At 40.6% G+C, this 24,533-nt stretch overlaps 1 protein-coding gene across 1 annotated transcript; it reads right to left on the minus strand.

The window, feature by feature from the left end:
• Positions 1-19,624: 19,624 nt before the first annotated feature.
• Positions 19,625-21,463, minus strand: LOC124722588. The gene is made up of 2 exons (XM_047247724.1): positions 19,996-21,463; positions 19,625-19,902 (listed from the first exon to the last, which is right to left on the minus strand). Exons 1-2 carry the CDS (start codon positions 21,461-21,463, stop codon positions 19,625-19,627), a joined length of 1,746 nt encoding a protein of 581 aa, XP_047103680.1.
• Positions 21,464-24,533: the final 3,070 nt, after the last annotated feature.

Genomic DNA, 24,533 nt, shown 5'->3' on the forward strand with positions numbered 1-24,533 from the left:
CAGGCCGCAAACGTTGGAAGAAATTCTTCAAAATTTTAATGGTGTAAAAGTGTTGTCTTCCATTGATCTCAGATCCAGCTTTTATCAAATCGAACTTCATCCAGAATGTAGAAAATACACAGCTTTCCTTTGTTTCGGCGTTTGTTATCAGTTTCGGAAACTTCCCTTTGGTTTGAACATTTCTTCAGCAGCATTCATTCGCGGGCTAAATTCCATATTACCTGAGTTCTTAAAACGTCACATCACCTTATATGTGGACGATATTCTAATGGCAGAAGCTTCATGGGAACTACATAATCGCATCCTCAACAGTTTGTTACGTATTTTTGCAGAATCTGGAATTACAGTTAACTTGAAAAAGTCTGAATTCGGTAGGTCAAAGGTGAGGTTTTTGGGACATATTATTTCTTCTGAAGGCATTCAGCCGGATCCTGAAAAGTTAGAAGCAATCAGAGCCATTCCAGTTCCATCCACAAAAAGACAAGTCCGCAGTTTTCTAGGTCTCGTAAATTTTTACCGTCGTTTTCTGAATATGCAAATTCTTATTACACCAAAACTTTGTTCTCTCACTGGAAAAAATACTATTTGGAACTGGGACGAACAAGCACAGTTGGAATTCAATTCTTTGAAAGAAGCGTTACTTCATGCGCCAATCTTAGCTCATCCAGATCTGTCACAAGATTTCTGCCTTAGCACGGATTCTTCTAAAGTCGGTCTTGGTGCCCATTTATTTCAAGAAGCCATAGAAAATGACACTACCATTCAGAAAACCATTGCTTTTGCTAGCCGAGTGCTAACAAAATCTGAAAAAAATTATTCCGTTACTGAATTAGAAGCTTTAGCTATCGTTTGGGCATTTAACAAATTCCGTTTCTTTCTTTCTGGTAAGCACGTAAAAGTATACAGTGATCATCGTGCATTACAATTTCTTATGTCTTCAAAATTAAATCATGACAGGTTAAAACGTTGGGCATTGTTTCTGCAAGAATTCCGCTTCACAATAGTCTACATTCCCGGCAAGGAGAACATTGTTGCGGACGCACTGTCACGCGCACCGGCTGGGCTTGAGAAAAGTACCACAGAAGGCAACCTCGAGAAAAATTTCAGTATTCTTTACATTCAGAAAGTCGCCTTTGAAAACTTCATCACCACATCTTTAAAGGACATTGCTCATGAACAAGATAAAGATCCGATTTGGAAAGACATCAAGAGCAAATGGCATGAAAAGACACACACACAGATTCGGCATTATTACCTGGTTAGAAACAACATACTCTTCAAACGCTGCACTGTTGATGACAAGCTATGGGTACTTTGCATTCCAGACGATTTTGTTAATAAGCTCATTTGGTACATTCATTTCAGCTACGCACATTTTGGCCCACGAAAATGTTATCATATTCTTCGAACGACTTGTTATTTTAACAATATGGAAAAGCGAATTCGAAGAGTCTTGTCTATTTGTAAACTTTGTCAAAAGGCGAAACCATCTACTGTCTCACATCGTGCTCCGTTGTTTCCTATCATTCCTTCTAAATTAAAAGAATTTGCTGCTGTTGATCTCTTGGGACCGCTTGTCAGAACATCTAATGGATTTTCGTACGTTCTAGTCGCTGTTGAACTTACTTCAAAATTTGTTTCTTTCACTCCGTTACGTAAAGCCACTGGACGGTCTGTATCCAACGCCTTTGTTAAAAATTTTTTACGTGAAGTTGGACACGTTAGTAAAGTCATTTCAGATAACGGACCGCAATTCAGATCTGCTGTTTGGTCACGCATGCTTCGCAACCATAAAATCAAACCTGTTTTTATTTCATTGTACTCACCACATTGCAACCCGTCTGAACGGATTATGAAAGAAATCAATAAGCTTTGCAGACTTTATTGTCACAGAAAGCATCAGCATTGGGACAGATATTTACACTTATTTCAAAACGTGCTGAATGAAATGCCTCACGACTCCACTGCTTTACCACCTACTCTTGTACTGAAGAATGAAGAACCACCGAACAGAATCAGAGAGCTTGTACCTTTCCCGAATACACGTAAACTTCGACACAAAGACATAATTGATTTGGCTCTTAAAAATATAAAATCTGCAGCAGACAAAAGGAGAAAACTACACGGTAAAGCAAATGCAAAGAAGTTGTATATTGGTCAGAAAGTTCTCATTAAAGCTCATTCATTGTCACATAAGAAGAAACACTTGAGTCACAAATTCTTTCTAGTTTACAATGGACCTTACAGAATCCGACGCATACCACATGATAATTGCGTTGAAGTTGAAACTCTGCGTACTAGGAAGAGTAAAGGTTTACACCACATTTCACATGTAAAACCGTTTATTGAAAGATAATCTGCTTTTTAACTTAGTCTTTGTCATAAAATTTTTCGCTTCACATTACTAATATGCTTTGTCAGACTTAGAATCTGTTAACATACAACAATGTTTGAAGTTGAATATCCAATCAAGTACCAAGAGAACTTATTTAAACAGAAATGACGAATGCATTGTTATAGTAAACAGACGACACAGTGTTATTGTGTGTGTACATTCTTGCTTGTTTGTTGCACGATTACGTAACGACTATAAGGCTCACATACTTAGAACATTTACCAGTACTGCTAATGAGATTTTAATGCAACATTTTGGTTTATTTGAAAATACATTCTGAATTTAAAGTGCTTTCTGAGAGATACCAGATGACACAGAGGTTAGTTTATGTGACAGCTACACGATTTCTATCACGACGCTACTAATGAGTGACAATTTACAATGTTGCTTTTGCGGTGTATCTGTTTTATATCTGCACAGTTTTCTGAATTCTTCTGGAAAGAAAAACATGTTTTAGTAGTAACTTTTGTGGTATAGCAACAATGAGACAGCCTTTTTCGTGGCACAACATTACGTTACTGTACAGTACTTTCTTCATCACGCCAATAAGCATAATAACTACGATATCTATACGCAAAGCATTTCACTTTTGTTTATCATGAGGTAAGTACATTGGCTTCTGCAGAACTTAGCTTTCAGAGGAAAATAACTACGACACTTCCACAGAGATTATCTCACAACAAGATGCACATTTAGCGCTACAGGACACGCATTTCAGTGATCAATTTTATACTTAAAACATTTATTTTTAAAGATTTTTGAATTACAAAGAAAGTTTTCCGTGATATATTTCATTCCATTGGTGTAATCTGTAACACCTGAGGGTATAATTACATTAATCCTCAGGGGGTACACGCCTACTTTGTGTACCATGTGTGTGGCAACCACAAGGAACCCTAGCTAATATGGTATTTGCTTATACAACTTTACACATCGGTACCATATTTCTCTAACACACAAATTACACAGCTATCTGATCATTTAACTGAGAGAGACAAACATTTATTTTACTACATCAGTGACACATGTTTACGCAATTACACAGTTGGATAACTTCACACTTAGGAAATTGTATTTTGTCTGTACTGTGTGATCTGTTCATATTTTTTTGGAACCATTGTGATACTATGAGAGCTTTGAATGATGTATTTGGTATGGGTTCATGATTTTTAAAGTACGTTTGAGGCAGATGGCACTTTTGACATGAGCAGAGAATTTTTTTAATTATTGGAGAAAGCTACGACGATTTTGAGATTTGACTGAGGTGTTATGATGTTATTTTTACGACGACGATGTGTATTATGTTGTTGAGGAATGTTTATTATGTTACGTATTTCTCATGATGAAATATTGAAGAAGTGTCGACGAATATGTATATGTATAATGAGGTAAGGAATAATGAGTAGTGTTTAGGGACTCTGATTTATGAAAAGGATGTTGGAAACCAAGAAACGTACTTTAAGAGTTATGAAATATGTGACTGTATCACAATGCTGACCAATATTTTTTTTGGACACTTACATTTATAGGATTTTGTTTCTACAGATTTGCAACGCTAATTCTTGACCTGTGAAATATTTTTATATGAGACTGCCACGGTAGCAGAAACTGCTGTCGTAAATATTTCCGTACGAAAGTTAAGTGACCACCTGCACGTAATGCGTCGCGGGCACCCAGCTGTGTCAGAGGCCTGGAGAAAAAGCCATTATTGCGAGCCCTTTTCAGCGGCACAGGTAGAACAAAAGAAAAAGGGGAGGCCATTATCCTTGGAAATATTCTTACATCTGCAAACCTGATAATGACAAGTGTCTTTCTACGAGAATTGAGAGCTACTGACTTACGAAATGCCACATAGCTATTGAATGATGTTTTTATGCTTTGGTTGGCGTAATTGCGTATTTCATTTGATATCTGGTTTCCAGCTGTGTTGCAGCATTGCTTTTATAAAATGAAATGCATTTGCTAATGTGAACACTTTCTGTCAACAGATCTATTAAATAATTATTTTATGATCCACATTCTTTAAAAAAGGAGCACTTGGAAAGGAAAGAACAATAAGAAGGAACTAGTAACAGTAACACATAATTTTCTTTTCAAGTACATGGTAATATTTCTTTTTACAATCAGTTGTTGTGGTGCACCACTTTAATTACTTAGACATTAAGATGTGATTATACATTTGGCTTATCTGCATTGTTATCTTTAGTGTACTATTTTTTCTGCTTGTGCTTTGTCATGTATAGATATAAGTTTTATATTTTTTATATTTGCTGCTGCTGTTTGCCAAGCATAGTGCTACTGAATTTTAAATTGTGTTACTCTGTTAAGCTAGTTTTACTACTGACTTATTTTTTTATTGCTTCACATTGGCTCATATTAGTTGTAATGTTGCATTGCTTGGTAATTTAGATTTACTGTAGCTTGCTTTGCAATTTTCCAAATTTTTGGTCATTGCTGTTTGTGTTACTTATTTTGTGCTGCTGCATTGCCTCGTCCCTTAGTTTAGCATCTGAGCTCAGTAGATTTAAGTTAGCTTAAGAGGGGGTAGCCTCTAAGAGAATGAGTTGCGATGAATTGGAAGAAATGCATTGAGAAAACAGGTTTAGGTAGGATTTTCTTGGAAATAAATGTTGAGGTAAGAAATGTGTGAACATATAAATACAGAAAGCATGCTTAGATAGAATTTTTTTGGTGGAAACAAAGGATGAAATAAGAGGAAAGATATATGAAGTTTTGGGTTGGACTGCAGTACCAAATGTTACACTGAAAACGAACCCTGTCCTTTCCTATTGGTGTTATCCCACTATGTGTGTGTGTACCCTTGTGTATTTGTTTTCTTCCTGTCTCTGTGTAGTTTCATAGAATTTTTTCTTCTTTTAATATTAAGCTACATTCACTATGATGAGGAATACTGTTATCCTCAAATATAATTGGCATTAATAATATGTTATTTACCTTATAAATATGCTTACACATTATTTATTCTGTTTAATGCTCATGTGTGAAGTTGATGTTTCAAAAGTTATTGTGATCTTTTATGTATGTACTCATGTCATAATTCCACTGATGTATATGTTAGTTCGATTCCTTTGTAAAGCCTGTACTACAAATGTTATCTGTATTATTATGTTTTTAATGATGTGTTTTGTACCTTTGTTATTGTATTCTTATGTTATAAAATTGTAATTTTCACCAGTTCATGATATTATTAACTTGTTAGTTACATTTCACTGCACACGTTTCTGTTGGTCATAGTATATGGACAATATGTGAGAAGTAGGGACTGATAGTGTTTGCACGTGTGTTAATGATTCAGCAAGGGACTGGGTAACAGCATTGCTGGTTCTAAGGACAATTTCAAAAACTTTGTGAGTGCACAAGTGGTGGTTTATGGACTTGCTATATTCTCTGCAAGAGTCTTCGATGGTGATTGTGCACCTGCACAGTCGCAACAGATGGCTGCTGGCCATTTCTACAAGGACTACAGTGGGTCTACACCTTTGCTGACTCACCAGTACCATTACTTCTACAAGGCCTGCAGTGGGTCTGCACCTCTGGTGGCCCACCAATACCGTAATCTCTACCAGGACTACAGTGGGTCTGCTCTGTGATGACCTACCTACCAATACTCTTCAAAATTTCGACTGACTCTGCTGTGGGTTTGCTCTGTTGTGGCCCATTACCTGTCAGCATGTCAAGAGTTAGCACTGTCTTTCCATTGGAAGGACAACACTGCTTCTTCAAGACTCCATGGAAATCCACTACTTACGTGTGCATTTCCTTTTACTGCTCAGACTTTGAGAAAAACACTGAAATTTTACAGTGATGAACAATCTGGACCGTCTTTATGGACTGTGAAAAAAATTTTAGCTTTTGACCGGCATTGTATAAATAAGTGTGTGCATTTGATATCTTTGTTATTGTAATTATGAAAAAATTTTTCAAATCATTATTGGCCACTGCCCAAAAATATTTTGTAAAATTTTTTGTGGGGAGCATGGGGGCTATGTAAGTAGGCTGTTTAGGTTTTATTATTGGTAACACCACCTCTGTATGAAAATCACTGGCTGTGCTGTGGGCAGTCTGTGTCTGCTTTGCATTGTTGTAATACTCGCCATTGTAGTGTTAGGCAGCTGGCTGTGAACAGCGCGTAGCGTTGCGCAGTTCGAGGTGAGCCGCCAGCAGTGGTGGATGTGGGGAGAGAGATGGCGGAGTTTTGAAATTTGTCATGAACTGCTATATTTGTATATGATGATATCAAGGTAAATACATTGTTTGTTCTCTATTAATATCTTTCATTTTGCTAACTATCCCTATCAGTAGTTAGTGCCTTCAGTAGTTTGAATCTTTTATTTAGCTGGCAGTAGTGGCGCTCGCTGTATTGCAGTAGCTTGAGCAGCTAAGATTTTTGTGAGGTAAGTGATTTGTGAAAGGTATAGTTTAATGTTAGTCAGGGCCATTCTTTTGTAGGGAATTTTGAAAGTCAGATTGCGTTGCGCTAACAAAATATTGTGTGTCAGTTTAAGCACAGTCATGTATAATTGTTCAAAGGGGACGTTTCAAGTCGATTCAAATAAATTTTTTATATAATCCGGTGAAACCTAGAAATCCTCTGAGAGTTTTCTTATTATATGGAGTACAGAAATCTTTGAATGCTGTTAGTTTTTCTTGGTTGGGCATGACTCCTTTCTCTGAAATTATGTGTCCTAGAAATTTGACCTCTCGCCTTCCAAATTTGGGTTTTGTTATATTTACTGTGACTCCATGCTCTTTCATGATCTGTAAAAACTGATTTAAAGTGTCGTTGTGATGTTCCCAAGAGGGTTCTGCTATAATCACATCATCAACATAACAAGTAATTTTTTGTAAAATTTCAGGACTGAGTATAGCATTAAATCCCCTAATAAACGCTGCTGATGATATGTTTAAACCAAATGGCAATCGTTTAAACTGGTAACATCTACCGAATACGATAAGTGCTGTAAATTTTTTACATTCTGGGGCCAATTCTATTTGCCAGAAACTACTCTGTAAATCAACTAATGAAAATATCTTAGCACTGTGGAAGTTTTGTATCAATTCCTCTAATTTTTCTGGGCGATCTGTCTCAGTGGTTATGATTGTGTCGATCTGTCTGGAATCAAGCACTAACCTGATGCTCCCATCTCGTTTTTGTACAATATGGAGCACACTGTTACATGTGGAGGTAGCTGCTTCAATAATATCATCATCTAACATTTTAGATATCTCCTGGAATACTTTATTCCTATAGCTTAATGGGATTGTATGGGGTGGCACTCTAAGTGGTTTGTGCTGTTTTACTTCAAACTTGTAATGAAAGTGTTTAATACTGCCAGTCTTAGGTAAAAATACCTCTGCTTTATCTCGTAAAATACCCTCTAGTTCTCTTTTACTGTGTTCCGAAATACCTTGAACTTCTTGCAGTTTTTAGTCGATTTCTTTATGGACTTCTAACATGAGTTGAGGCGATTCCCCCTTTTGTGCATCCCATTCTAATTCTTCATCCTCTTTATCTCGCATCATTCTTAATTGTTTGTTTATAACTGGTATTTATTATAATTTTAGCTTTTGCTCAAAGAGAAGTGTGACATTCCTGAATGTTACGCTACCTTTCCCCATATCTATTATCGCTCGCCTCTCATTTAAAAAATCTGCACCTATAATCAAATCTACAATTAGTTTAGGTATAATCACGAAGTTGGCTTCGATCTTTTGACCTTGACACGAAAGAGTTAACCTTGTTTGTCTTGTAACTTCCACAGCATTGTTTCTAATAGGACCTCTTACTTTAATCTTATGTGTTTTCAGAACTGCCAATTCCTCATTGGCACTACACTGCATGAATAAATTTTCTGAGATCGCAGTCAGTTCACTTCCGCTATCAATTACAATATTTACTGGATATGCTTTACCATGGCCTTCACAATTGGTTGAATTTGAAAGGGTTGGTTCTGTTCTTCTTCTTCTTGCATCAATGAATCCTCCACTGAATCATACATGAGTCTTTTCAGGAATTTCCCTTGTGAATTCGAACTTTCTGTAGGATAAGCTTCGACTGCTACTTCTCTCTCTTTTATTTCCTCTTCTCTGTTTTTTCCTTCATTTACACTTTCTTCAACATCTTCTACTTTTTCCTCATCCTCGTCTACCTTCTCCTTCTTCATCGCTACTTCCACATAATCGCATCTAAATGCTCTAATTATCGCTTCATAAACTGCTTCATTATATACGTTGGGTTGTGTGCACACTAGTAACTTATTTTCAACTTCTGTCGACTGCGCATTATCCTCATTGAATTCGCTTTCCCTGGTTTCCATCTCAAATAGCTCTGCAGTACTCATTACATCGTCCTTTCCTCCTACTTTCGTTGTGCATGCCTCTGGTAATTCATCTTCCTCGTCAGTACTTTCCCAATTAATTTCGTCCCGACACGATATTGTTATTTTCCTGTCTTCGTTTTCATCTGGTCCCTGCGGATTTGTTTCTTCCTTCTTCTCTTCTCGTGATAAGGTATTTACTTCTCTGTTCAAGGTGCTGCAATTGTCCTGGTCGCTGCGTCATTCCCTTTGGCATGGGCGCTTAGCTGTCAATTCGAACGTTTATCGGGGTTTGGTGGTCTTACCTCCACCTCTTCTATCAGTATTCTCTTTTCTTGCTCCGCTTGTTGATATTGGTTTCTTTGTTGATAATTTGTCGGTCTATTGGAACTCCAATACCCGTTCCGGTTGTCTTTATTCCCTCTGTAATAGTTGTTGCCGTTCCTGGGTGAATTATAGTTATTGCCATATTCCCTTCTAAATCCATAACCGGTTCTTTGTTGAAATCTATTGTCGTTTCTTGGTGCGAAGTTATCACGTGGTTCGTAATTATTGTTTCTTCGTACTGTGTCTTGTCGATTCCACTGCTTTTTGCTTTCGTTTTCACGTGCGCTTCGTCTTTTTCTTGCGTCATCTTCCGAAAATATGAACTCTAGTTCCCTTAGAATACCCTTAAATGTTTCGACGTCATTGCCTCCGCGACCTACTAATGATTGCTGGTATTTCAATGGTAACTTCGTCGCGGATAATTTAATCAACTCTCCGTCACTGTATGGTACATCTAAGCATTGATTTTTCTTTGCCATTAATTCGAAAAATTTCACGGGACTCTTCTCTCCTGAAATTTCAAAATATGGGTTCTGTAATAATTCGTACTTCACTCTGTTCTGTGCTTTGCTGGACCAATATCGTGAGAGAAACTTCTCTCTGAAATCTTCGTACGATCGGAATGTCGCTGCAACATTCTGCATGGTTTCTGCGACTGTTACTGACATGTGTGCACATATAAAGTCTAATTTGTGTGCTAGCGTCCAGTGTTCTGGTAATCCTACTCGGAATTGATCAATAAAAGTTCGTGGATGTAATGAGTTTTCTTCTCGAAAGTGTTGAAATTTTCTGACTGTGAGGAAATGATCGTTGTCGTACTTCGTCATAGTTCCATATGAAATTCGCGATTCTTCGCCACTTTTGTTCCTGATCATTTCTCCCGTCGTTCTTTCCGGTTGTGGTAGATCCATTGTATATTGTCCACTGTAACTTTCGCCAACCCTTGCGTAGTATCGTTGGAGTGGTACGCAATAATTTTCTTCCATCGGTTGTGAACGTGTTGCTGAATGCATTGCACTGTACTCTTCGCGACCTGGCTTTACATTGTCAGGTATTGGTTCGGTATTTTGCCTGGCTAACCTTGCTGCTTCATTGCACGATCCAAACTGTCTTGACACATACATTTGTGGTTCGGCATGTGTTTGTGGTGCCGTTTGTTCATCAAGAATTTCGGAACATGTTTGTTGCGGTGCAGGCTGTCTGATTTCACGTATGTTATTTTCCGCCTGTGATTGGAATCGAAAATGCATGATATCTTCGTTAATTACTTGTTTTTCCGGTACTGTTACAGATACGGATGTGGTTGCAGACTCAGTGCTTGTTCGATCCTGTTCACTACGCTCTTCAATGGTTTGCAACAACTCTGTTCGCAATTTCTGAAATTGTTGCTTCGTTTGCGCTTCTATTTTGACTATGCGGTTGTCATATCTTTCCAGCGCTGCTTTTGTGATACGTTTGCGTAGCACACTGTTTTCAACAATTTCACGCGCTGTACCTGCTGCTTCTCTAGTAAATACGTTTATCTGTTTCTCTAGTTTCTTGACTTCTCCCTGGGTGTTGTTACGTAATGTTTTGATCTCGTCCTGAGTGTCATTACGCAATGTCTGTACGTCCGCCTGTACCTTGTCAATGTCTGTTCTCAACTGATTGTGACCTGTTACTAAGTTTCCTATCACTTCTCGAGATTCTTTTGCCTTGTCTTCAATATGACTTAGGTGTAACTGAATTTTTTTGTTTTGTTCTTTAATCTCACGCATTTGTCTCGTGGTTTCTGCAATTTGGTTCGTCGTTTCTGTATTCTGAATTTTAATTTGGTTCTGCGTATTCAAGACGCAAGTTACAATCCTCATCGGCTGTCTCTCTACTTTCCTGCTCCTCTGTCGTATGCTGACCTAGGTTTTCTGTGCCTTGGCGTACGTTATCCTCGTTACGGTGCGTTATCTGTCCTATTTTTCGCGATACGGTGTCGTCTGTTGTACTGTCCTCTATTCTCTGTCCATCTTCATGTTGGGTCTCTACCGTAATTCGGTCAAGGTCTCGATCTGCCATTGCTAATCTTTCCGAATCCGTTATTTTCTGTTTTGAAAGCAATTCACGCGCCCTACTTCGCGTCAACATGCGCTCATACGATCTCACGCGTTTCATAAACTTTTTGCACACACGACTTGACAATCCATTCACTTACTTGTTGGGTCAGAACCAACTTGTCGACGATGTATCCGCCACCTGTGCGCTTGCATTGGAGAGAAAACTTAATTCTAACAATATTAAAATTCATAACTTAATTATGCTATTGTCTCTGCTAGAATGTCTCACGTTCTATTGAATACGTCCTTACTATCTATTGCTGCAGCTACTGTTTTCGACTATTTATAACTTTAGAAAAAAATTTTTTTACAACGAAAATTTTTCGACAGGATATTTTTCTGACCTAGTTAGGCTTGTGGTCGACCTTCAATCATGGTATTTTGCCATCCAGGCAGGGTCGCCATTCTCTAACATTCTGCGCGGTGTCTGATGTTCTATGTCGTGTCTCCCTACAACTTTCGCGCAACGACGCTCTGAGCGTGTTTTTTAGGGAATTGACTAGTTTGAACCTGGGACCTGTTGCTAGTAAGGAGACGCCAGACCACACATGACATGTAGAGTTCAGAAGAGTTCAGTGAGACTAGCCATGATATAACCAAATACTTAATGATATCAGCGTCAGCTCTACTGCACTCGCCGTAAAAGAATCTTAATACTAACTAAATTTAGTGGAAGGGGTTTTAGGCTTTCCTATTTTTAGTTAGCTGGTAAAATAACGTCGAAAAAGCAGTTAAGTTTACCATTGGAAATTTTATTCTACTCACAAAACATTGTTTATAAATTGCACTATTGATAAAAGGAAATGTTTTAATACAGGATGATAAAAACCAACTGCGTTCAACAAAAATGTGAATGAACATTCCCTGAATGGGTTTCCAAGTTCTACAATGGATCGAAGGATGACCTATGCCATATCACATCTATAATCTAGGTTTAAATTAAGTTTCACAGAATAGAAAACTATCAAAATGGTGTACAGTGACCCTCAATTCACTTTAATTACTTATCTAACTTGTCGTAAATTACAGTGGCTGATGTGGCTTCTCAGTAACTACATAACAGAAAAATCATCGCGTTTCAGATTTTAACTTATGTAGCAAATGTGGATACCATGAGCTTTAATCGACGATCGACACTAGTATTACGCAAAACGGGGGTGTAAGAGATGAGACTTCTGCAGTTCTGAGTGAAGCTTTATGCGCTGTTATGCGGCATCGCGTGCGTTCATTACCTTGTCGGTGTTCGTCAGGGGCGGCGGCGGGTGCAACCCCATACAGCTCGCTGTCTTAGAAGCAACTCTCCCCTAACTTCTCCTTACTACAATTTACCGAAGTTGGTTTAAAAAAAAACTATCTGGCTGTGTTTTCATCTGACCAATCAGGGTCTCAATGTTAACCTTAAGCTCCACCCACAAAAATTCTGTCTATCCTATGAGAAACGTTATACTTTTCGTGGTGGGCAATGGTTTTAATGTTTGCAACGTAACAGAGACGCGAAAAAGTCTCACGCTAAAACTTGCAGCTGGTGTGGCCCTTTTAATGTTATCGTAAGATCTATACTGTTCTTCTGGAGGGCGGGGGGGGGGTGGTCCTGGTGGTTAGCTGGCGACGTGGGCGTCCGTCCCTTATTGTAGGGCCTTCTAGCTTAGCACGGTTCTGCTCTCGGCTTCTGTTCTCGTTTCTCCCCTCGGAACTTCTTCTGTCTCACGGTGGGAAGGTATGACATGCATTTAGGCATTTTTGTGTTAGTCTGTGGTATTCCATTTGCTCACTCGTTACTCGTATTACTTTGCTTAATATAATGTCACGATTTATTCCGAGCTATGTGACATACTACTGGATTTGCTTTCCATGTCAGGCTTTTCATGGACGGTGTTGGAGTTGCCTGACACCTTACAAATGTATGTAAAATAAGTGATTTTTTATTATTGTTATTATTATGTTATTGTATATTATATTATATTATGTTCTTATTTTATATTGTAATTATTAAATATTAGGTGAAGGGATAGTAGGATGATTTTGTAGGTTCTGGATAATTAGGTCAATTTTGTGGAAAATAACAAAATTGTGAGTGTTAACGAGAAATTTTTATTTTTTATAAAATTTAGATAGTGAGCCAGAACCTACAAAATCATCCTACTCAAGAGTAATCACTTAGACAACCTATGACTGACTTACAATCTTATAAGATTGCTACATTAAATATTAACAAGATACATAGCTCTTTAAATTTGCAAAATTTAACATATTTTATCTATGCTGCCGATATTGACGTTATTCTTTTACAAGAAGTGATGGATATTGAACTTCACCGCATACTAGGATTTAACACTCTCACAAATCCAGGGACTGCTACAGCTATTGATACTACTCTTCTCACAAAGGAGGGCATAATAGTGAAAGATATTGTCAGACTACCAAACAGCAGAAGAATAGCGTGCACAATCAATAACATATGGCTCATCAATGCCTATGCTCCGTCAGTGTCCAGTAATAGGCACAGCAGGGCAGAATTTTTTAAAGAAGACATTGTCCCCCTGTTTGTCACTCGCTATGACCATGTAACACTTGGCAGTGATTTTAATTGCCTGATGAGTGCAAAAGAGATTGCTCCCAATTGTAAACAATGTATTTAATGGGACCATTTAGTGAATGACCTGGGCTTAATTGACTAATGGGAGCACAAGAACGGGCCGGCCCATGGCTTTACACGCATCACAAACCATTTGGCGAGTCGTTTGGACCGAATACATGTCTCATCCATTTTGAAACATCACATTTTGCAATCTGTAATATGGTCAACTGTATTTTCAGACCATGCCGTGTACATCTGAAATATTACTATGGTAAGACAAGGGACCTACCGAAGCAGAGGTATATGGAAACTAAATGTGTCATACCTCCAAGACCCTGCAAGTCAGGCGTCATTCCAAATTGTATGGAGAGATTGTGAACGAAGGTTCACCTCCTATAATTCGGCCATAGAGTGGTGGCTCAAATATGCTGTAAGACGTGGTCTCCTGACCTTCATTGCTTACATATTCCGCCCTCACAATCATGTTCCGCACATCAAGGCGCTTCATTCGAACTCAAACTCGATAAGATAAGGTCAATGTTGTATACATTCATGTAAACGTGATTTGAACATACCACAGAAAGTTAAGACCATAGGGATCGCCATTACAAGCAAGATGAATTGTTTGGCACAAATTCTTCCTATATCCGACCATCTAGCGAAGAGTATACAACAAGCACTATGCTGGTTTCTTTTTAGAGGGCACATTTTTAAAGTTCAGTTTGATACATTAACTTTACCTGTGTCCATAGGTTGCCTTAAACTCATTAAGGTACACAAAAAATGTGTCACCCTACCCCTAAATCGCATCAGGAAGGAAGTTCGTACCCGGAGGATCAGTATCATCACAAACCTCATCCAGCGATGGGAACCTCATAGCCTTGACTCACACGTTGATATCACCGGCATTCCGTTTTATTACCGACATGTGCGACTGTACAACATGGAACTGAGCTACATCCGATACAACATCGTCGATACCGGCAGTCTGGCCAATAGGAAACTTCATAGCCTTCTCATGACAACAAATCACAGGAATCGTCTCGAAGACAAATATCCACATATAACATAGAGTATAGTATGGCGGAATGTGCATAGCAACATGTTACTGTCACGCGTCATATCCGACTGTTATCTCACAGTCAACGATCAAGTAGCAACGAATGATAAACTACGTAAGATAGGTCTTCATCCGACGCCCAACTGTGACTCATGTGGGAGAGTCGATGCACGAATTCATAGGCTCACGTGCGAACCTGTAGAAGAAATTACTACAATTCTTCTTCAAAGATTGTTGGAGATGACCGCACGACACCCAATAGTGTAGACCTTTTAGAGATCATTCAGCCACAAACACTGAGGTATCCGCAAACAAAAAGCAACGCTGCAACGTGGATCATGGGCCATACAGCATCGTTCATTACGCAGAATAGGCATGCTACTTTCCTAGATTATTACTCTTACATCGAAACTGAACAGCTCAAAATAAACCAACATCGTGACTACAGGAGATTATTTGAAAATATGCTACACATCAGAATCAACAGTTAAATACTTCAAATCCAATGTTCCGGATAGTAGAAGTTAACACCTATCCGTATAAGGAATCCTAGTTGCTTCCTGACAGTTTCGTTATCGTCGAAATTTACGATATTATTCCAAGCACTTACCACTGCAGAAGGCAGTTTTATTTTCCATTTAAATATTATTACATTTCCTTTCTCTGACAGAACAGGAGAGCAAATTTCCTTCAATAATGAAGTGATAGTCATTTGTGTCATATACGTTTTTCTGTTTACCACTTTGGAAAGAAGAAATATCAAGAAGAAATTTCATGTTATATTGCGCAACGGAGGGCTGCAAATAACACATACTTTTGTTAATTCTACTCACACCACAAATTGGAGAAAATGTTTATTTGTCCTTCCTCATCAGTGGAATTCCATCCATTTCCCTTTCGTTTTCAAACAGAAAAAAAGGATGGATAGAGCATCTGCCATGTAAGCAGGAGATCCCGGGTTTGAGTCCCCATTGATGTATATCAACAACACCTGTCGACAGCTAAGGATTTCGATTTAATTATGATTTCATTTTTGAGAAGCTGCACGGTCATCAATGGTATCTGTACTTTCGGGAGCCATTGACCTTCTTCTGTGCGAATGCGCACGCTTTTTGCGAAACTCGTACGGGACTCGACAGCTCAGTCTGGCGCGAGCAATGAGTGGATGGGCAAATATCTATTAGGAACACTACGAATGTGGGTTGTGGACAGTTGGAAATGTGGGTCTCACAGCAAGCATGCAAGGGATAAGTCGCTGCAGTCTCACTATCCGCTGTGCCCTCGGTGATTTAATTATCATTTCAAAATGAAGACAGTGTTAGGCTTTATCTCTTTCACTGAAAGCTCTGTACGTTACACCATCTACTGCATCTAATATTTTCTGCAGTAATTGGTACTGGCGTTGAAAGAGTGTTTTAAGGAAAACGAAAAGGTACTTGAAACGGACTCCGCCTATGTGCGTTAACAGAGCCATCAGGACATTTGTCTTACCACAGTTGGAAGGACCTACAATTATCGCTCGTATGCTGTCAGGAAGGAGTGCTCCATTCTTCTTTTTCTTTTTTCTGCTCTTCTGGTCTTCGTCATCGTAACAGGACCAGTCATCTACAACAAAGTCCTTGCAGCGAGGGGGCTTCACCCAGCCTGCCATGATACCGACGGTGTTAGGTACTGGCGTGCAATAGACATTTGTATGATAAACAATATGTGCGTTTGTGTAGCCACTATAGCACAGTCACCCTAGCAATTGAACTACAACGGCTACACGATGGAATCAACTCCAAGTGGCATATTTCAAGGGAAGAGTGTCACATACATTAACGAACACAAACCTGTACTAACTTGTGTGACACTTTGTCTAGAGAAATAAAAACACAAAAACAAATTTAAGATTGTAAATATATTTATTTATTCACCATCTACAACTATCATCAGCATCCAAAAAATACCTTGATTCTTCTTTAATCGCTGCAGCAGTGGTACAGTATTTGGAAAATAGCCGCTTCTTGCATTCTGAAATTCAACACGTATATCTCGTAATGTTATCGGCGCATTGCGATAGTCTGGTATTCCATCAGTATATTTGAGTTCAACATTTTCAACGCCTATTCGAGGAATAGCAAGAGACATCGGCACTGCAGTTATACAGGTACTAAAACAACGATATATATCTTCTGTGTGAATGCTGCATGTGCGAAGCCAGTTAATGATGTTACTGTATAATACTTGAACATATGGACGCCATCTATTTAGTCTTTCTATCGTACTAGTTACCACCATGTCTAGGTTGAACAAGTTATCAACAGTCGAGTGCTGCAGCAAAATACTGTGACCCTCAACACTTTTAATTCTTAGTGTAGCATCGTCATACATTGATAGAATACTCACAGTTAGACTGCCGCAGTACATGTCCTGGTGGGAATGGGATGCAGCATATTCGGTAGTCATATGCTTCTTGATGTATGTATTTACGCGACAGATTTAATCCCACTTATAGTCTGAAAACCGTACTTTCATATTTTTCGGCATATTTTCGAGCACTAACGCAGCTGACAGGATACCGTCTTGTGATTCTTCAAGTGCTGGATGAAGACGTTTTGAGCCACTAACTGTTAACACATGGCATGAGTCGAATAGTAAAGGTTGCGGTCAACTGGGGGTCGATATCTTCGCATCCACATCAGCATGGTTAACCAGCTGTTCGTGCACTGATGGTTGTATGTCTCTTGTACAATGATTAAAGGACGGCACGTGAAGGAGTCCTGTACTGTGAAGCCACCTCAAGCACAGTCTCTGGCACTGAAATTAGCACCTCCCTATCCTGCTCCAGCAAGCTGAGAAGATGTACTACAGGATCTTGCGTGGAAGAGTCCTAGGCCATCACGTGGACGGAACCTGACAGGTTGGACCCTGCTGATACTGACGTCACGGATGCAGCTACCGGCCAAAGCGGAATATTCATAAGCGTTATATGCTGCTGCTACAGAAATAATAATAATAACAATATTAAGAAATAGATACGTACTTTTCTGCTGCTTCCTCTTCCTATTCTGCTGCTGCTGCTGCTGTGGTGACTGACGCTTCATCTTCACTGACTGACTGACCAGGACAGAGATCAAGCACCTGCTGAGTCCTCCTTATATACCATCCACCTACGTCATCATGAAGCCATATTCCTATTGGCTGAATCGCATGATCACGTGACCTATCGAAGTGCGAGCTCGTGAACTAGATCCGTTCTTTGGTCTGCTGGAATGGAGGCAGTCGTCTCTTGTGGATTGGGAGTTTATATGGTGCTTTTAGAAAAGGCAGGCAGTTCCAACAGTAGCAGATGTTTCCATGAGTTGGGTAATGCATCTTTAAAGCATCTGGTTGCAAAGGATTTATTTCCAAGACCGTATTCTTCCTCTTCATATGTTCGACCATTATTGCGCACTTCCATTCTATGTATAAATAATAATAATAAATGGCATCCGTCCAACCTTGAGGGATGATGGTGTAGCATGCTTGGTTCAGAGTCTGCAGCGTCTGCTGTGGCTAAAAAGTCCCACTCGAGAGTGGCAGTCCCTACTGCAGTTTGGACATGTGAAATTTGAGAGACTTCGAACAGAAGCCGCTCTGTCTCTTCGCTTTGTCCTCTTCCTGATTTGTTCCTGTCTGCGTTCGTCCTCTGAGAGCTTGACACCGTTGCGCACAGTTACTCGCCACTTGACACGGTCATCTGCAATGCTTTCCCAGCGGCTTGGATTGATTCTGGTCTTGGTCAGGTCTCTCTTGCAGACATCCCTTGAAACGAAGATGCGGTCGTCCCACTGGCCTCACATCTTCCTGAAGTTCGCCGTACAGCAGCTATTTCGGTATCCGTTCAGGATCCATGCGCCTGACGTGTCCCAACCATCTTAGACGTCGATGACTCAGGAGTGTAAAGATGCTAGTTGTGCTTGCACGATGAAAGACTTCGGTGTTGGGTACTCTATCTCTCCAAGAGATCTGAAGGATCTTCCGAAGACAGCGGAGATGGAAGCTGTTGAGTCGAGATTCATGCCCAGATAGAGTTGTCCATGTCTCACAGCTATAGAGAAGGGTGCTTATAACTCAAGCGTTGTAGACTTTTAATTTAGTTTTTGTGGTAAGCAGTCCGTTGTTCCATACTCTGTTTTTCAGTCTAGCCATGACAGATGATGCCTTTGCGATTCTGTTAGTAAGTTCAGTGTCCATGGACAAGTTGCTACATATTGTGGATCCCAAGTAGGTAAAGTCATCAACTACCTGGAGAGGATCGCCATTAATGCTAATGGATGGAAGGTTGGTAGTGCTCTGCGCCATGATCTTAGTCTTTTGAAGGCTGATGAGTAGACCAAACTTTTCACAGGAATTTGATAATTTGTTGATTATATACTGCAGCTCATCTTCTGTGTTCGCTACTAGAGCTGCATCGTTCGCATATAACAACTCATGGATAACAACTGTATTTACTTTGGTCTTGGCCTTGAGGCGAGCAATGTTGGAAAGATTTCCATCAGACCTCGTATGTAGATATACTCCCTCCTCATAGTCTTCAAAGGCAAATAGGGAATGCTTCTGATGTTTTACCGTTGAAGCAAATTGTTGCTTGTGTTTTCTCATGGACAGAGACAATTATCTGCAGTAGTTTAGGTGGGCATCCAATCTTCTAAAAAATGGCTCCGAGCACTATGGGACTTAACTACTGTGGTCATCAGTCCCCTAGAACTTAGAACTACTTAAACCTAACTAACCTAAGGACATCACACACATCCATGCCCGAGGCAGGATTCGAATCTGCGACCGTAGCGGTCATGCGGTTCCAGACTGTAGCGCCTATAACTGCACGGCCACTCTGGCCGGCATCCATCCAATCTTCTGCAACAGTTTGAAAAGCCCATTTCTGCTCACTAAATCAAACGCTTTAACAAGGTCAATGAAAGCAATATAAAGTGGCCTCTGCTGCTCACGACATTTCTCTTGTAGCTGTCTTAAGGAGAAGAGCATATCTACAGTTGATTGGCCGGGCCTGAAGCCACACTGAGATTCTGGGTAGATTCTGGAAACTAAGATCTGTAATCGCATTAGGATGACTCTTGCATAAGCTTTCCCAGCTACACTTAGTAATGAAATGCCTCGGTATTTGTTACAGTCACTTCTGTTCCCTTTCTGTTTATATAGAGTAACTATCCTCGAATTCCGCATACTCATTGGGACATAACCTTCTTCCCAGCTGGTTGTAATAAGTGAATATAAATGTTTGAGACGAACAGACTTGTTATACTTAATAACCTCTGCAGGGATCCCATCTTCACCTGGGGCCTTTCCGTTAGCAAGAGAATCTATTTCTCTACTAAGTTCTTCCATAGTAGGCATTGCATCTAGTTCTTCCATAACTGGCATTTGTTTGATGGCGTCACATGCATCCTTGCTAACATCATTCTCGGCTGCATACAACTCGAGGTAGTGTTCAACCCAGCGTTCCATTTGTTTGCCTTCATCAGTAATGACTTCACCTGTCTTGGGCTTCAGAGGAGCTGTTTTTCTGACAGTTGGTCCAATTGCTTTCTTAATACCATCGTACATTGCCTTAGCATTCCCAGAGTCGGCCGCTTTCTGTATACCTGCACATAAATTCAGCCAGTAGTTATTTGCGCATCTCCTGGATGTTTGCTGTGCCCTGTTCTTTGCTTTTCGTAGGTCATCTCGAGTTCTTTCATTCGGGTTTCTTTTGTAAGCAAGCAGGGCTTTCCGTTTAGCCTGAGTGACTGGTTCCATTTCTTCCAAATTTTGCTCGTACCAGTCCTTATTTCTTTTTCCTTTCATTCCATAGGCCAATACTGCTGAGTTGTAGATTGCACCCGAGAGTTTTACCCATTTCTTATCAACATTCCTTTCTGCTTGTACGTTTCCTGGGAAAGCACTTTCAAAATTACTGGCAAAATCCTGCTTTCTTTGTGTGTCATGAACATGATCTGTGTTGGTACGGGGATGACCTCTCGGTTTAGCGTGGTGACATTTCTTAGGAGTGAGCCTCAATGTGCACGCCACTAGGGCGCGGTCTGTGTTGCAATCAGCACTATGATAACTTCGTATCAGTAGCACATTTTTGAGACCAGTACGCCTAGCAATGACTAAGTCAAGTTGATGCCTGTGATGAGAGTGCGGGTGTCTCCAAGACACCTTGTGCTGATCCGTAAGCTGGAAATATGTGTTTGTGATACAGAGTCCATAAAAGCAGCAAACTTTAAGCAGTCTCTGGCCATTTTCATTCATTTTTCGCACCCCATGATGCCCCAGGCAATTCGGCCATATGTCGTTATCTGAGCCAACTCTAGCATTAAAGTCCCCTAGAATATACAGTGTCTCGGTGCTAGGTACCTTGGCTATTCTGTCACTGAGTAAGTCATAAAACATATCCTTCCCCCCCATGCTGGATGATAAGGTAGGAGCGTACACATTTAGGATGCTGACAGTGCCACTTGAGGAGCATATTTTCAAATCAATAATTCGCTCTGTTCCACTGGATGGTGGCACAGTACAGTCCAGAAGGGCGTTTTTAACAGAAAATCCTACGTCATGAAGTCTTGGCTCGTCTTGAGACTTCCCCTGCCAGAAGAATGTGTAATTATCCTCCCTGATAGAGCCCACGTCTGGAAGTCGCGTCTCCTGCATTCAAATGGTGGAGCTCTCTGTCAATTACGGCAGTCTTACAGATGAAATCAATCTCTTGGGCATCGTCAATGTACCTTGGACACATGGTCCTAACATTCCAGGTGGCAATACGAAATAGTGATTTCTTTATTATTTCATTTTTGTTGTTGGTAGGTCTACTATATCAATCCGCTTGTCGAAGATTACTTCTAAGCTTCACACACCCCGTGAGCAGGCGGATAGTGGCGGGAGAGCACCTTATTGGCTGGGGCTGCCCAGCTTGAGGCGGGCGGTAGCTGTCCAATGAGATGCAATGATCTCTCCCACCGTGGAAGTGGCCCCTGGCACTCGAGTCTTACGCCAATCAGACAGAGCTTATAATCGGTAACTGCCTCTTCCCGTGTTGTGCCGAAGTCCTTGGACGTCGCTGAAGTGTCCTCTTCAAGATGCTACAGGCCTGAGCGATAAATATGGAGACACGTGAGTTGCCCAATCATCACGGTCTCCCTCTCAACCTAAATGATAATATCCAGAGGAAAGGCAAGCCAATACGTCTGGTATCACTTCGGTTGCAAGAGGTGCCGAAAGGGGACGTAGTACGCCTTCCAACCGCCTTTGGGGCCCACTCCAGATTTTCTTTCAGGGTTTTCTCCCTTAGCCTTCATCCCTCCCGAGACCAACCACAAGGAGGCTATAAGTCAGTCCTCAGCTGTATGCTTACAAGCAACATAGCTTTTAAACTCATCCTGCTCAAACACCAATAGCTGGTCGATAGAACACATTTGGCACTACCACAAGGATGGGGGTGAGCAGCTGCTCTTAATGATATATATATGGCATATACAAATATGTTCACACCAAAGCGAATTGACATCAACTGTACGTCTCTTGCATTTTGGGAGAGTGAATGCTTCATGATGAATATCTGGGCAGATTGCGCATGCGCATGAGTATGTGCTGGTAACGAGACCTATCCTGTGTCCATCCCTCTGCTTTGTCGCAATCTGCTGAATAGAATTCTTGTACTTATTCATCCTACACTCCTCCGTTATCATACTCTTCCATACCTCATGTAGTGAACTGTGGCTACAGTCCTCCATCAAATGTCTACATGTAAGGCAGCTATTGAAAGCTGCTGTGTCCTGGTTTGAAAACGACAGCCAAGCAGAGACTGAATGTACACCACCAGTTCGGGTTATCTGAGTGGAGAAAAAAAAATTGGCGCCATCTTGGGTAACAGTACTTGCATCATCAGCTGACGTCACGGTAACGCCCTCTGGTGCCGGTACTGGGTACCAGGTCTAGACCTCGGGTTGAATACACTGTTTGCCACCATTTTGGATAATGGTACTTGCGTCATCACCTGAAATCGTGGCCGCCATTTTGGACGACGGCGTCCTCTGATGGTGGCGCTGTGTACTAAGTCAGTTGGAGTCCAGACTTCATGGTGAACACACTGAATGGCCGTACTGCATGGAATTGTTTAAATAAAGACTTATGTGCAACTCCTTTCCCATGAAACCTTAGGACGAGTTGGCGGTCAGGTGACTGAGGTTAGTCCAAGTGTCCTTTCTTTCACGCCTTTTTCTTCACTTAGTAGACATATGCGAATTGACCTTTGTTTACCTTCAAAATTCGAACTTGGCGCCAGTTCATAGGAAGAAGTGCCGTCAGGTGAGTTAGGTTAGTAGAGGTAGGCCAGGTGAGCTGCCTTCCCACGATTTTCTTACCTTAGTAGAGATAACAGTGGTGTGATGCATTATCCTGTTGGAATTTGAACTTCCCGCCGTTTCTCTGGGTTCGGGGTTAGGTTAGTGGAGGTGACCTTCTTCCCACCAAAATCTGCCATCTTGAATGACGTCACAGTCGACACCTTAGATGATATCATGCGCTGTTGCCAAGTCTACATACCGCCATCTTGGATGACGTCAACGCCACCATCTTGGATACATGTGGCAACAATGCAGGGTGCACTCATATGAACGTTGCCCCGATACTTGGGGCCGAGTGGTTACACAACATTAATATCTCTGTTATTGAGTGGCCTGCACAGAATCCTATAGAACACCTTTGGGATGTTTTGGAATGCGAGGCGTCATGGACCGACATTGATATCTCTCCTCAGTGCAGCACTCCGTGAAGAATGGGCTGCTATTCCTGAAGAAACCTTCCAGCACCTAACTGAACGTATGCCTGCAAGAGCGGAAGCTGTCATCAAGGCTAAGAGTGGGCCAACACCATATTGAATTCCAACATAACCAATGGAGGGTGCCACTAACTCGTAAGTCATTTTCAGCCTGGTGTCTGGGTACTTTTGATCACATAGTGTATATCTGTCAATTAGAACTCAAAATTTTCTTTTGTAATCATTGTCCCGATCCCGCTGAGTAAGCAGAGAATAGGAACGTTTTATTCAGTGGGCTGGACAAGAATGCCTTCTTGCAGACTGGGAACTATGGTCAGTATGTTCTCCATACTTCCTGGCTGACAACAGAAATAGTTTCGAGGCTCTCGTAAAAGACAGCACACAATATTCCAACTTATGATTTCCTACGACTGATAATGACTAATAATTATTATTATCAACCTGCCGCTCCACAAGTGGTCTGTGTAGCTGCAAGCCTCGTCCTGCAGGGGAGGTGTGCAATGGACAGGATCACATTTTGTTCATTTTGCTGCCTGCCTTTGCATCTACACCACAATATGCTGTGAAGGTGTAGCTATGTAGAGAGAGAGAGAGAGAGATAAAGAGAGAGAGAGAGAGAGAGAGAGACCGAGAGAGAGAGAGAGAGAGAGACAAACATATATACAGTGTAATATTTTCCACCATACACAAGCTCTAGAGACCAATCAATGAGAGGATACAGAGCAGAAAAGGTCTAATGAACTTACATCCAAAAAGGCATGTTTATCATGCCAGAGACAATTTAGTCAATCAAATTTTGTTACAGAAACCGAGGTCTAATACGTGCTGTACCATGCAGTCACAGATATAGTATGCATGCTTTCCTCCTAGAGGGTGGTACTGTTCCTCATGTGTCATACCCTAGCACCATCTCCTGCCACAGTAATTGGTAATGTTGTCTCCAAT

Source organism: Schistocerca piceifrons, chromosome X (genome assembly GCF_021461385.2).
Source record: "Schistocerca piceifrons isolate TAMUIC-IGC-003096 chromosome X, iqSchPice1.1, whole genome shotgun sequence".
Classification (NCBI taxonomy): domain Eukaryota; kingdom Metazoa; phylum Arthropoda; class Insecta; order Orthoptera; family Acrididae; genus Schistocerca; species Schistocerca piceifrons.

Bases quoted from the DNA above. Each gene is read 5' to 3' on its own strand.
- LOC124722588 (XM_047247724.1), bottom strand. From the start codon at position 21,463: ATGCAGGAGACGCGACTTCCAGACGTGGGCTCTATCAGGGAGGATAAT. The intron at 19,903-19,995 runs GTATGCGGAATT...TACTAAGTGTAG, and splicing joins AGAAGGTTATGTCCCAATGA to CTGGGAAAGCTTATGCAAGA.